The sequence below is a fragment of the Oryctolagus cuniculus genome, chromosome 8, assembly GCF_051225735.1.
Source record: "Oryctolagus cuniculus isolate XC-2025 breed Fujian yellow rabbit chromosome 8, ASM5122573v1, whole genome shotgun sequence".
Lineage (NCBI taxonomy): Eukaryota > Metazoa > Chordata > Mammalia > Lagomorpha > Leporidae > Oryctolagus > Oryctolagus cuniculus.
The window spans coordinates 3,314,312-3,325,653 of NC_142874.1; the positions used below are offsets into that span (position 1 = coordinate 3,314,312).

The 11,342-nt window shown below is 45.2% G+C and overlaps 1 protein-coding gene across 3 annotated transcripts; it reads left to right on the top strand.

Moving 5' to 3' along the window:
• The first annotated feature begins 1,618 nt into the window (after nucleotides 1-1,618).
• On the top strand, nucleotides 1,619-9,833 carry LOC127487125 (regulator of G protein signaling 2). 3 transcript variants are annotated; one of them, XM_051831679.3, is made up of 5 exons: nucleotides 1,630-1,803; nucleotides 3,907-4,008; nucleotides 4,107-4,168; nucleotides 7,297-7,463; nucleotides 7,740-9,833. In XM_051831679.3, exons 1-5 carry the CDS (start codon nucleotides 1,694-1,696, stop codon nucleotides 7,932-7,934), a joined length of 636 nt encoding a protein of 211 aa, XP_051687639.2. In that variant the 5' UTR covers nucleotides 1,630-1,693; the 3' UTR covers nucleotides 7,935-9,833. The 3 variants fall into 3 exon arrangements, with proteins under 3 accessions (XP_089157961.1, XP_051687639.2, XP_089157960.1); XM_089301834.1 differs by lacking the exon at nucleotides 1,630-1,803 and adding an exon at nucleotides 3,092-3,234; XM_089301835.1 differs by lacking the exon at nucleotides 3,907-4,008 and having other exon boundaries at nucleotides 1,619-1,803.
• Nucleotides 9,834-11,342: the final 1,509 nt, after the last annotated feature.

An 11,342-nucleotide genomic window follows, 5' to 3' on the forward strand; every position in this document is an offset into this window, starting at 1 on the left:
TTTTGCAAACATGTTTAAAATGTGACTGGAGCTCTTGTTTGGCATAGTGATCAAGCCTTCCACATCCCATTCAGAATGCTTGAGTTCAAGCCTCAGCTCTGCTTCTGATTCTACTTCCTGTTAATAGAACCCTGCTGGGCAGCAGGTGACGGCTCAAGTATTTGAGTCCCTACCACCTACATGGGAAGCCCTAGACTGAGTTCTTGGCTTCAGCCTGACCCAGCCCAGGTTGCTGCAGACATTTGGAGAATGAATAATGAATGTAAGAACTCTCTCTGCATTTCAAATAAGTGAAAATAAATACACAAACCTTTTTTTTAAGGCAGAGTTAGAGAGTGGGAGAGACAGAGAGCTCTTCCATCGCTGGTTCACTCCCCAGATGGCTGCAACAGCCAGATCTGGACCGAAGCCAGGAGCCAGGAGCTTCCTCTGGGTCTCCCACGTGGGTGCAGGGGCCAAAGCACTTAGGTCATCTTGGGCTGATTTCCCAGGTGCATTAGCTTAGCAGGGAGCTGGATCAGAAGTGGAGCAGCCTGGACTGAAACCGGTGCCCATATGGGCTGCCGACGCTGCAGATGGAATCTTTTCTACGCCACAGTGCCAGCCCCACAGAACTCTGTTTTGTCTTCCTGATGTCTGAGTGGTTTTCCTTTACACCTAACTGTTCTCCCTAGTAACAACACAGATTTTGCTCTCCAAGTCAAACCTGGAGTTCTTAGTACTGGCAGCTCACCCTAAGAACATGCTGACTGGATCCAATATTCAAACACAGGTTTCATATTTTCTTCTGATAGATCTAATGCAAAGCAAGGAGAGTGTCTACAGTAACTAATGCCTTGCAGTTAACCAAACTGTCCACTTACAGGCCTGGGAGAGAACCACTGGAATACACACTGTCATATATTATCCAAAATTGACTCACTTCATAGTTGAGGGACTCTGTCCTGACCAATCATTTTAAGTCTGCAGGAGTAGGGAGGGGTGGTTTCTGAAGAATTTACAAATACCGCTCATTGAAGTAAGCTGCTCTCACCCCCACCGCACCCCTATACACATTGTTTTTGCCAGTTAAAAGTTTTGGTAAATTCTAAGCTGACCAGCAGTGACGGAGGAGGCAAGCCCGACTGCTTGCACTGCTGAACTCCAAGGATCCTGGTGTGTCCCAGTGCCAAGCTCACTGTGCCTCACTCTCCCTCCCTGCCCACCAGGACTCCGGGCTCCAGAGCTGACCCAAAAAGCAGGCCCAGCTCAGGTGTCGCCTTCGGACAAAGTCACTGTCTCCTGCTCTCTTCCCGAAGACTGCCCGGCCCGATGTTGCAGTTCCTGGTTCGCCCGCCCACCAGCGAGGGAAGCAGAGGCACAGTGTGTTCTTTCTGGAATCCGGCTCAGCTTGCAGGCAGGGATTCGGCAGGCTGGGCACAGAAGGGCCTGAGCCAGACTGCTCCACAGGACTTCGGCCTGGAAAAACCCGTCGCCCTCAGCGCCCTGCCGCTGGAGGTGTCCCGCCAGATCATGTTCTAAGCCATAGTCTCACGTGTCAGCAGCTCCTGCTCAGGCTCTGCCCCTGCCGTAGGCCTCTGGCCAATCCTCGCTTTAGGAGGTGGGGCTGGCCCAGAGAGACCCCGCCCCCACGCCGGCAGGCTATAAAAGCTGTGGCGAGCTGCAGGCCGCTACTCTGTACTGAGATCAGCGAATGCTAAGTGTCGTTTTTATGGAGATTCAGCCCGACTGTGGAGGTATGGACGAGAGCGTAGGCAGTGACACCAAGAGCGTGGAAAAGCAGGAGAAGATGAAACGGTCCTTGTGAGTAGGCGCCTCTCTGTCGGGTCGGCTTGCTGTATATGCGGCACTTTGGGAAACACTGTAGCCTGAGCCTCTGCAGAGAAACCAAGCGCACGATGCTAATTTACTCAGGGAAATTACATCTACGAGGGCTGTGCTGGCTTTGTGAGTGTGGACACTCGGGAGGGCTTGGTAGGAGGAGGGTGGAGGCGCGCTGGGACCTTATGGAGCGGCCTTCTGCGTGCATCTCAGCGCAGCTGAGAACCCTGGTCGACATCGTGTGCTTCTGCTGGGTGGTGGGAAATCATTTACCTTTATTTTAAAATTATTAAGATTCATATCTAAAGTGTTCTTGTCTATTTAGATAAGAATTCTTGTTGGGAAAGTGGCACAGTCTTATCTCTGGCGAGACCTACACCCTGACACCATCCTAGGCTCTAGCACCCACTGCCATTGCTGCAAGCCAGGCGGCCACATGGCCCAACCACTGGTGTCAGCCCCACCCCCATCCTAATGGGATTCTCTGCTCCTCCTTCCCTGCCCGCCCCCTGGCGAAGTTTTAAAAGGGCCTGTTTCTGAACGCGTGGCGCTCTGTCGGCTCCGTTCTCTCACTCCCCTCTCTCCTCTCCTCTCTCCCTCTTACTCGTTTTCCTTCCTTGCCCCTCCCCTCTAGCTTGCCGGGTTTTCCCCAATAAACCCTTTACCTTACTCCGGTGTTTGGTGTGTTTTGTGGTGAACTTACATTGATGCCGAAACCCGGGACCTTACAATTCTAAATATCGAGTTTCTGTAAATCAGACAGCGTGGTATGGCTTAGCATTTAGAGTGTGAGAGAAATACACAGGGAGGTGAAGGCTTTATTAAGAGAAAGGAATCAGAAATTTAAACCGGCAGTTGCATACCAGGCTTTTCCAGGGAGTAGGCCAGAGCCTGCAAGGGAGAGCCTGTGGGCCAGAGAGCAGCGGCAAGGCAAGTCAGCAGGCTCCAGAGGCATCCAGAAGGCCGCCCACACCAAGAGGCATGAGGTGAACAAGGGCCACGTGCAGGCCATCACAGGTCAGAGTCACGGGGAAAGGAAAAACCGTGCAGGCAGGAATGACCACAAAACCACAAGGTGCAGGCAAACAGATGAGGGGCAGCCAAAAGCTGTGCCTGGAGGCTTGGGAGAACAAGGGTGGGCCCAGCAGGCTCCACCCTTTTTATTCAGTCCCCAAAGGGGCATGGTTAATGGTCTGAGTGGCAGGTGGGTGAATACAGGTGGGATACATAAGGGGTGGAGGCGTGGTTTTCCAGTTCATGAATCTGATTAATTTAATCCGATCTGCCTGACCATATCAGGGGAAGAGCATTTGCTGGCTGAAGATCTCGTTTTGAGTCCTTTCTCACCTTTTCATGATAAAGCTGTTCTCAGGCAGTCATGACTGTGGAACAAATCTTCCTCAAAAGAGCACTGTAGGTCGGAGGGCCAGTGTCACTCCCTATGCATGGCCTCTGGTGCATCCAGGACCATGGGTGGAAGGGGAAGGAGTGAACTGCCGCTCTTTGTGGGCCAGAATTAGCTTAAGGTTTTCATTTTTTTTAAGGTTTATTTGAAGGTCGCAGTTAGAGAGGCAGAAAAAGAAGTCTTCCATCCTCTGGTTCACTTCCCTAAATGGCCACAACCACAGGGGCTGGGCAAGGCTGGAGCCAGAAGCTCTTCAGGGTCTTTGACTGGGTGTAGGGGTCCAAGGACTTGGGCATCCTCCACTGCTTTCCTGGGTGCATTAGCAGGGAAGTGGATTGAATGTGGAGCAGCCTGGACTTGAACCATTGCCAATATGGGGTGGATGGCTTAACTCATAGTACTGGGCCCCAGTATGTGCTTTTTGGGTATGCAGCATATTGAGATAATATTTTTGTGAATTTTAAGGTAGTTCCTACCTTTACTCTTAACACTAGTAGTTATAGTCTGAGAAAACTATTCAGTATTTCAGTGCTGGGTTTAAATATTAGGTTGATAAGGCTGCTACTTGGTTTTGTCTCATTTGGTTTGCCTGTAGCTACTAGATAGCTTTATTGGATAAAAATACATTCAGCTGTAGTTGTGTTTTCAAGCATGGCCACTTAGTGACTTTTTTTTTTAAGATTAAAAGATTGGAAGACACGATTGAGTTCCTTCTTGCAAAATTCTTCCACTCCTGGGAAGCCCAAAACCAGCAAGAAAAGCAAACAGCAAACTTTCAGCAAGTAAGTGAGAATCCTGTGCTCACAAACCTGAACAGCTCACTGCTGAGCTGGAAAGGGGACCTGATATGTGCCCTCTTAACTGAAAACTTCTCTTGCAGGCCTTCCCCAGAGGAAGCACTGCTGTGGTCAGAAGGATTCGAGGAGCTGCTGGCCAGCAAATGTGAGTTAACCTTGAATTTGATCTACTGCAAATATTGCAAGAGTCTAGAAAGGTGTGTCTCCACAGCAAATGAGTGGCTCACAAGAGGAGGAATGGACTCAATAGTCACAGGAGCCTAGAATATCTTTTTCTCCCCTTATTTCTTAGCATATTGACTCTGAGTGGGGAAGACAAATTAGCCTTAAACAGCACAGTGGCAGTGCTCTTAGTTGAAGTTGTCCACTTTTCCATTGCATATATTGTTTACAAGACACTTGTTCCCAGAGAATTTGTGGTTCCCCTGAAGACATTTTTTTTGCATCAACAGCAAACATAAGTATTTGTTTTTATACTTAAGTATTTTGTCTACTGGCATCTTTGTCTTTCTTTAAAAAGATTTTATGTAAGTTATATAACTTTCATTTATTTCATTTGTATAGATTTTGGAACATAGTGATACTTGCCATGCTACCCTCCCTCCCACCCATGCTCCAATTCTTCTTCCTCTCCCTCTCCCCTTCCCACTCTTTACAATGAGCTACTTTCAGTTTACTTAATGATCATACAGTTAATCCTACACTAAGTAAGAGTTCAGCAAATGGTATGAAGAAAAAAAAACCCACTGTTCCTCAATGGAAGAGATGGGCTTTAAACAATCATTGAATCTCAAAATGTTCATTGCACTCTAATACATTACATTTCAGGTACTCTATAAGTTAACTCAGATCAGGGAAAACATATAGTATCTGTGTTTTTGGGGACTGGCTTATTTCACTAAGTGTAATGGTTTCCAGTTGTATCCATTTTGTTGCAAAAGACAAGATTTCATTTTTTTACAGGTGACTAGTATGCCATAGTGTATATATATACACCATAATTTCTTTATCTAGTCATTTTTCCAAACTCTATGAGTTCCAGTAGTGTCTCAGTGGGGTCACCTACAAATAGGGATAGTTTGACTTCCTCCTTTCCAATTTGTATCCCTTTGATTTCTTCTTGTTTAATGGCTCTGGCTAAACCTTCCAGTACTGTATTGAATAGCAATGGTGAGTGGGCATCCTTGTCTGGTTCTGGATCTCAGTGGAAATGCTTCCAACTTTTCCCCATTCAATAGTATGCTGGCGGGTGGCACCATGGCTCAATAGGCTAATCCTCCACCTTGAGGCGCTGGCACGCCGGGTTCTAGTCCCTGTCGGGGCACCGGATTCTGTCCCAGTTGCCCCTCTTCCAGGCCAGCTCTCTGCTGTGGCCAGGGAGTGCAGTGGAGGATGGCCCAAGTGCTTGGGCCCTGCACCCCATGGGAGACCAGGAGAAGTACCTGGCTCCTGCCTTAGGATCAGCACGGTGCGCCGGCCACAGTGCAGCGGCCATTGGAGGATGAACCAACGGCAAAGGAAGACCTTTCTCTCTGTCTGTCTCTCTCTCACTGCCCACTCTGCCTGTCAAAAAAAAATAGTATGCTGGCCATGGGTTTGTTATAAATTGCCTTGATTGTGTTGAGGAATGTTCCTCCCATGCCCAATTTTCTTAAGGTTTTCATCATGAAAGGATGTTATATACTATCAAATGCTTTCTCTGCATGTATTGAGATAGTCATATGGTTTTTCTTCAGTTTGTTATTGTAATGTATCACACATTGATTTGTGAATGTTGAACCACCCCTGCATACCAAGGATAAATATCACTTGTTCTGGATGAATGATCTTTTTGGTGTGTTGTTGGATTCAAATGGCCAGTACTTTGTTGAGGATTTTTGCATCTGTGTTCATCAGAGAAAGAACTACAGAACAATTTCCCTGTTTCTTTTTCTTGTATAGGAATTAAGGTGACACAGGCTTCAGGAGTTTGGGAGGGTTACCTCCCTTTCAATTGCTTTGAATAACCCAAGAAGAATTGGAATTAGTTCTTTAAATATCTGGTAGAATTCAGCAATAAAGCCATCTGATCCTAGGCTTTTTTTTTTATTGGGAGGCTCTTTATTACTGATTCAGTTTCCATCTTGGTTATTGGTCTGTTAAGTTTTTTATGTCTTCATGGCTCAATTTAGGTAGGTGGCTTGTGTCTAGGGATCTATTTTTTTAATTTATTTGACAGGTAGAGTTACAGATAATGAGAGAGAGACTGAGAGAAAGGTCTTCCTTCCATTGGTTCACTCCCCAAATGGCTGCTATGGCTGCTGCTGCGCCAATCTGAAGCCAGGAGCCAGATGCTTCTTCCTGGTCTCCCGTGCAGCTGCAGGGGCCCAAGCACTTGGGCCATCCTCCACTGCCCTCCCGGGCCACAGCAGAGAGCTGGACTGGAAGAGGAGCAGCTGGGACTAGAACCCGGTGCCCATATGGGGTGCCGGCACTGTAGGCAGAGGATTCACCAAGTGAGCCATGGTGCTGACCCATAGGGATCTATTCTTTTTTTCTAGTTTTCCAGGTTAGTTGGCATACAGCCCTTGATAGCTCTTTGTACCTCTATTGTTATGCTCATACCCCCACCCCCTCTCCTCCAAGCAGAGCAATGCCTAGGTGTTTTCCCTGTGTTCAGTACTTATCTGTGCCACCATGTGAACCATACAAATGATCTGCACAGTCCTCACTATAAGCATAGTTCTCTAGCCGAGTGTAGTAAATTGTTCCCTATTCCAGCATCTTGGAATCCCAGCATCTTGTTCCCATCCAGCATCTTTGTCTTTAAAGATCTAAATTCTGAGGGCTGGCACCATGGCACAATAGGCTAATCATCCACCTGCAAACCCGGCATCCCATATGGGCTCCGGTTCTAGTCCCAGCTGCTTCTCTTCCTATCCAGCTCTCTGCTGTGGCCTGGGAAAGCAGTGGAGATGGTTCAAGTGCTTGGGCCCCTGCACGCACATGGGAGACCAGGAGGAGGCACCTAGCTCCTGGCTTTGGATCGGTGCAGCTCTGGCTGTTGCAGCCATTTGGGGAGTGAACCAATGGAAGGAAGACCTTTCTCTCTGTTTCTCCCTCTCACTGTCTGTAACTCTGCCTCTCAAATAAAAAAAATATTTTTTAAAAGAGCTAAATTCTGAGGATTATGTGTTTGAATGAAATCTAGAAAATAGCTAAGTGATAATTATTTGGTTATTCAGTTCTTCATATTCTGTGTTCTTTCTCCTCCCATCTCTTCTATCTTTATAGATGGTGTGGCTGTTTTTAGGGCCTTTTTAAAATCTCAATTCTGTGAAGAAAATATAGACTTCTGGCTGGCTTGTGAAGACTTCAAAAAAATCAAATCATCCCAGAAGCTGTCCTCAAAAGCAAAGGAAATATATATAGAATTCATAGAAAAAGATGCCCCAAAAGAGGTAAGATAAAAATACTCATTTCAGCATAATGTGGACATCCTTGGCACCAAGAGGCAACAAAAGAATTAGATATTAGATTAAACCAGGGGTGAGGAATGGTGAAAGGATATCTCCCCTGGCATTCTGGTTTTCAACTGTATCTGAAGACCTGGCAGGTGAAGCTCATCACATGGTACAGCTTCTTTTTGTGTTTCATTTTCAAATAGCAGAGCAATGGGTACTGAGTGATTCTCTAGGAATGAATACTGGGTAATCTGCTTTTTTGTTTTATTTCAGGTAAACATAGACTTCCAAACCAAAATCCTTATTGTCCAAAATATACAAAATGCTACAACTGGCTGTTTTACATCTGCACAGAAAAGGATTTACAGCTTGATGGAGAATAACTCCTATCCCCATTTCTTGGCATCAGAATTCTACCAGAACTTGTGTAAAAAACCACAAATCACCACAGAGCACCATGCTATATGATTTGAAAAAGGGAGCCCCAGAGTGAGAGACATGTCTTTCTGCATCCTGAGGTAGAAGGCTGTCACCTACCAAAGAGAATGACATTGAATTCAGCCTGGTTGTTTGGGAAACATCTCTCAGAACTACTGATTCCAAGTTGGGTAGTGAATCAGGAAGCTGCTGACTGTCTAGGAGAATCTTGTATCAGAATAACTTCCACTGCTCTACAGACACATGGAAAGAATATGTGGCCTGAATGTGGAGGGTCTCACTGGAAAAGCAAGAATATGAAATGGAAGATAACACAATTTATCCAAACACATGAAAAATCAATGTCTGAGATTGTGGCCTTGGCTAACTGGCTGTACATCTTTCCCTAAGCCCGTCCATGTTACCACATAGTGGCTTTATTTTTCAGTTTTGAGTCCTAACATTAGCAGGTTTGCTCTGTGCAAGAGTATTGAAGTTCTTGTGACTCCAGATCATCCATACTATTCTTATGCATGGTTGAACCTGAAATGGTCTGTTTGAATTGCTAGATAGTTTGTGAAATAGAGTGGGTGCTCATGTGTAGAAAGCTACAGTGTCTGTTACAAGTGCCAAAAACTGTCTTGAAGGCAGCAGAAGTTTGAAGTGGTCTTTGGATATTTTAATACATTTTTTGATAAATAATGCCATTGAATGCTTGGAGTCCAGGTATGAGTTGATTTGATCTTAATAGTTGGAAGTATGTCAAGCCCAAGGGGAAACATCTGTCTAGGGAAGCAGAAGCATCTGTTGCTGTGCCTGTCCTTGGAGAACTGGCATCCCCCAGAGTGATTCTCTGATTCTCGGATGAGGGTAGCAGGGAAGATACAATTTTCTAAACCTAAGTTACAGCACATCCTTAGAACCACCCTGTGTCAAGCCTCTTGGTATAATTTTTTAAAGATCAAGGTCATTAATAAGAACAATAGGACTTTGATTTAAAGCCCTTCATGAGTATTGAGAACCAACTAAATAGAAGTGAAGGGTGTGGAGACAAGCACCAATGTTAGTTTATTCAATTGCTCCAATGAAGAAAGAGCCAAATAAGGGGAACATGGGCCTCCCTCTTTTGTCTTTTCCCCCTTGGTTCTAAGCTTTCTTTGACATGCTCCATGGAACCGTATTTTGGCAAATATCTGTGATGGGCTTATCTGGGCCAGTGATCTGAAAAAGAGTAGAAGACATGGTTGTCTACTGGGGAGGAAATGGAGAGAAAAGATGGAGACTCAAACCTTATTTTCTTAGAAACAGATTTCCATATGATCATCAAGGGTAAGGTCATCATCCACAACTTGACAGACTTTACCAGATCTACCTTCAGGATGTCCCAGGCACCCTGTCCTTCTCTTACTGCAGCCACTTGCTTCCTCGCTGGTGTTGTCATTCTTCACCTGGATCTCAGAAGGCCTCAGTACCTGTGTCCTGCTTCTGACCTGTTCTTGAAAATTTATTTTAACATCATTTTTCTCATATTACATTTATGCTCAGAAAACTTGGACTCCTTGGCTCTAAAATCATGGTAAACTCTTGTGCCTAAGACTACAATTTCTCTCTAATAGCTTGGTTTGTTTTCTGCCTTGCTACTCCTATCAGCAATATTTGATACAGGCTTTTTTTATGGGGCCCAAGATAAACTATCTCCTATTATTGATCCAATTTCCCTCCTTCTTTCTCTGCCTTTCAAGTGTATTTTTTAAAAAGTATTTTTTAAACAAAATACTCTGTTCACTTGAATTTTACTCATTTGTCAAGGCTCAGATCGATTCATTTCCATGAACTATCCTCAAGGGTATATAAGTCTTCTTTCTCAAGTAAATGATCAATAACTGTACCATTCTGACATACTCTACTTCATTTTCAAAGTAATTAATAAAGTTGCAGTCTTGGAAGATATTCAGGACCCACTGCTCATTGATGATCTAATTAAATAATTGATTGGTTGAATGATGCACAAACTTTAAAAAAAATGATTTTTTATTTGAAAAGCAGAGTTATTGAGAGGCAGGGGCAGAGAGAGAATGAGAGAATGAGAGAGAGAGAGAGAGAGAGAGAGAGAGAGAGAGAGAGAGCTTTCATCTGCTGGTGCATTCAAAGGATGGAGCTGGGCTCAATCCAAAACCAGGAGCCTGGAGTTTCTTCCAGGTCTCCATAGTAGAGAGATGTATTTTGGAATTTGAATATCTGGCACTGGAACCAGTGCCAATAAGGGATGCTGGCACTGCAGGTGGTAGCTTTACATGCTACACCACATTGCTGGCCCCCAACAAACTCTTAATTGAAACTACATACAGTGGGGAGCCAGTACTGTGTTTTAGCTGGTTAAGCCACCACCTGCAGTGCTGGCATCCCATATGAGTACAAGTTCCTTTCCCAGCTACTCCACTTCCAATCCAGCTTCCTACCAATGCCCCTGGGAAAGCAGCAGAGGATGGCCCAAGTGCTTGGGCCCCTGCACCCACATGGGAGACCTGGAAGAAGCTCCTGGCTCCTGGCTTTGGCCTGGCCCAATCCCACCCAGTGTGGTCATGTGGGGAAATGAATCAGCAGATGGAATATCTCCCTCCCTCCCTCTCTCTCTTTCTCCTCTGTGTCTCTGCATTTCAAATAAATAAGTCAATCAAAAATGTGTTCTTAAAATGTAACTGAAGGGGAAGGCACTGAGGCATAGTGAGTAAAGCCACAGCCTTCAGTGCCGGCATCCCATATGGGTGCCAGTTTGAGACCCAGCTGCTCCACTTCTGATCCAGCTCTCTGCTATGGCCTGAGAAAGCAGTGGAAGATGGCCAAAGTTCTTGGGCCGCTGCTCCAAAGGAAGGAGACCTGGAAGAAGCTCCTGGCTCCTGGCTTCTGATCAGCCCAGCTCTGGCCATTATGGCCATTTTGGGGAGTGAACCAGTGGATAGAAATTCTCTTTCTCTGTCTCTCTGACTTTGCCTCTCTCTAACTCTGCCTTTCAAATAACTAAAATTTTTTAAAATGTAACTGAAAACAAATCATTTAAATATTCTAGGTGGGACTGAACAAAAATATCCATGGGGCAAGAGCTATTTTCTCATAGGGTGAACCATTGAAGGAGTAGCACTTGATTTTGTTGTGCTTGTTTAACCTCCAATGGTATCTATTCTTTCTCCTTCACATATTCACTACCATCATCAAGGCTTCATTTGTGTCATGCCAATGTTACTTCATAGTTTATGTGGGTTCTCTCATATTAGTTTCCTTTTTCCAATTCATCTTACATATGGAGTCAGATTTCTTTTTTTTTCTTAAGATTTATTTATTTGAAAGTCAGAATTGCACAGAGAAAAAGAGAAGCAGACAGGGAGAGAGAGGTCTTCCATTAGCTGGTTCACTCCCCAATTGGCCGCAAAAGCCAGAGCTAGGCCTATCCGAAGCCAGGAT

Coding starts and splice junctions, on each gene's coding strand:
- LOC127487125 (XM_051831679.3), top strand. CDS start 1,694: ATGCTAAGTGTCGTTTTTATGGAGATTCAGCCCGACTGTGGAGGTATG. Junction 4,169..7,296: donor GGAGCTGCTGGCCAGCAAAT/GTGAGTTAACCT, acceptor CTATCTTTATAG/ATGGTGTGGCTGTTTTTAGG. Junction 7,464..7,739: donor AAAAAGATGCCCCAAAAGAG/GTAAGATAAAAA, acceptor GTTTTATTTCAG/GTAAACATAGACTTCCAAAC.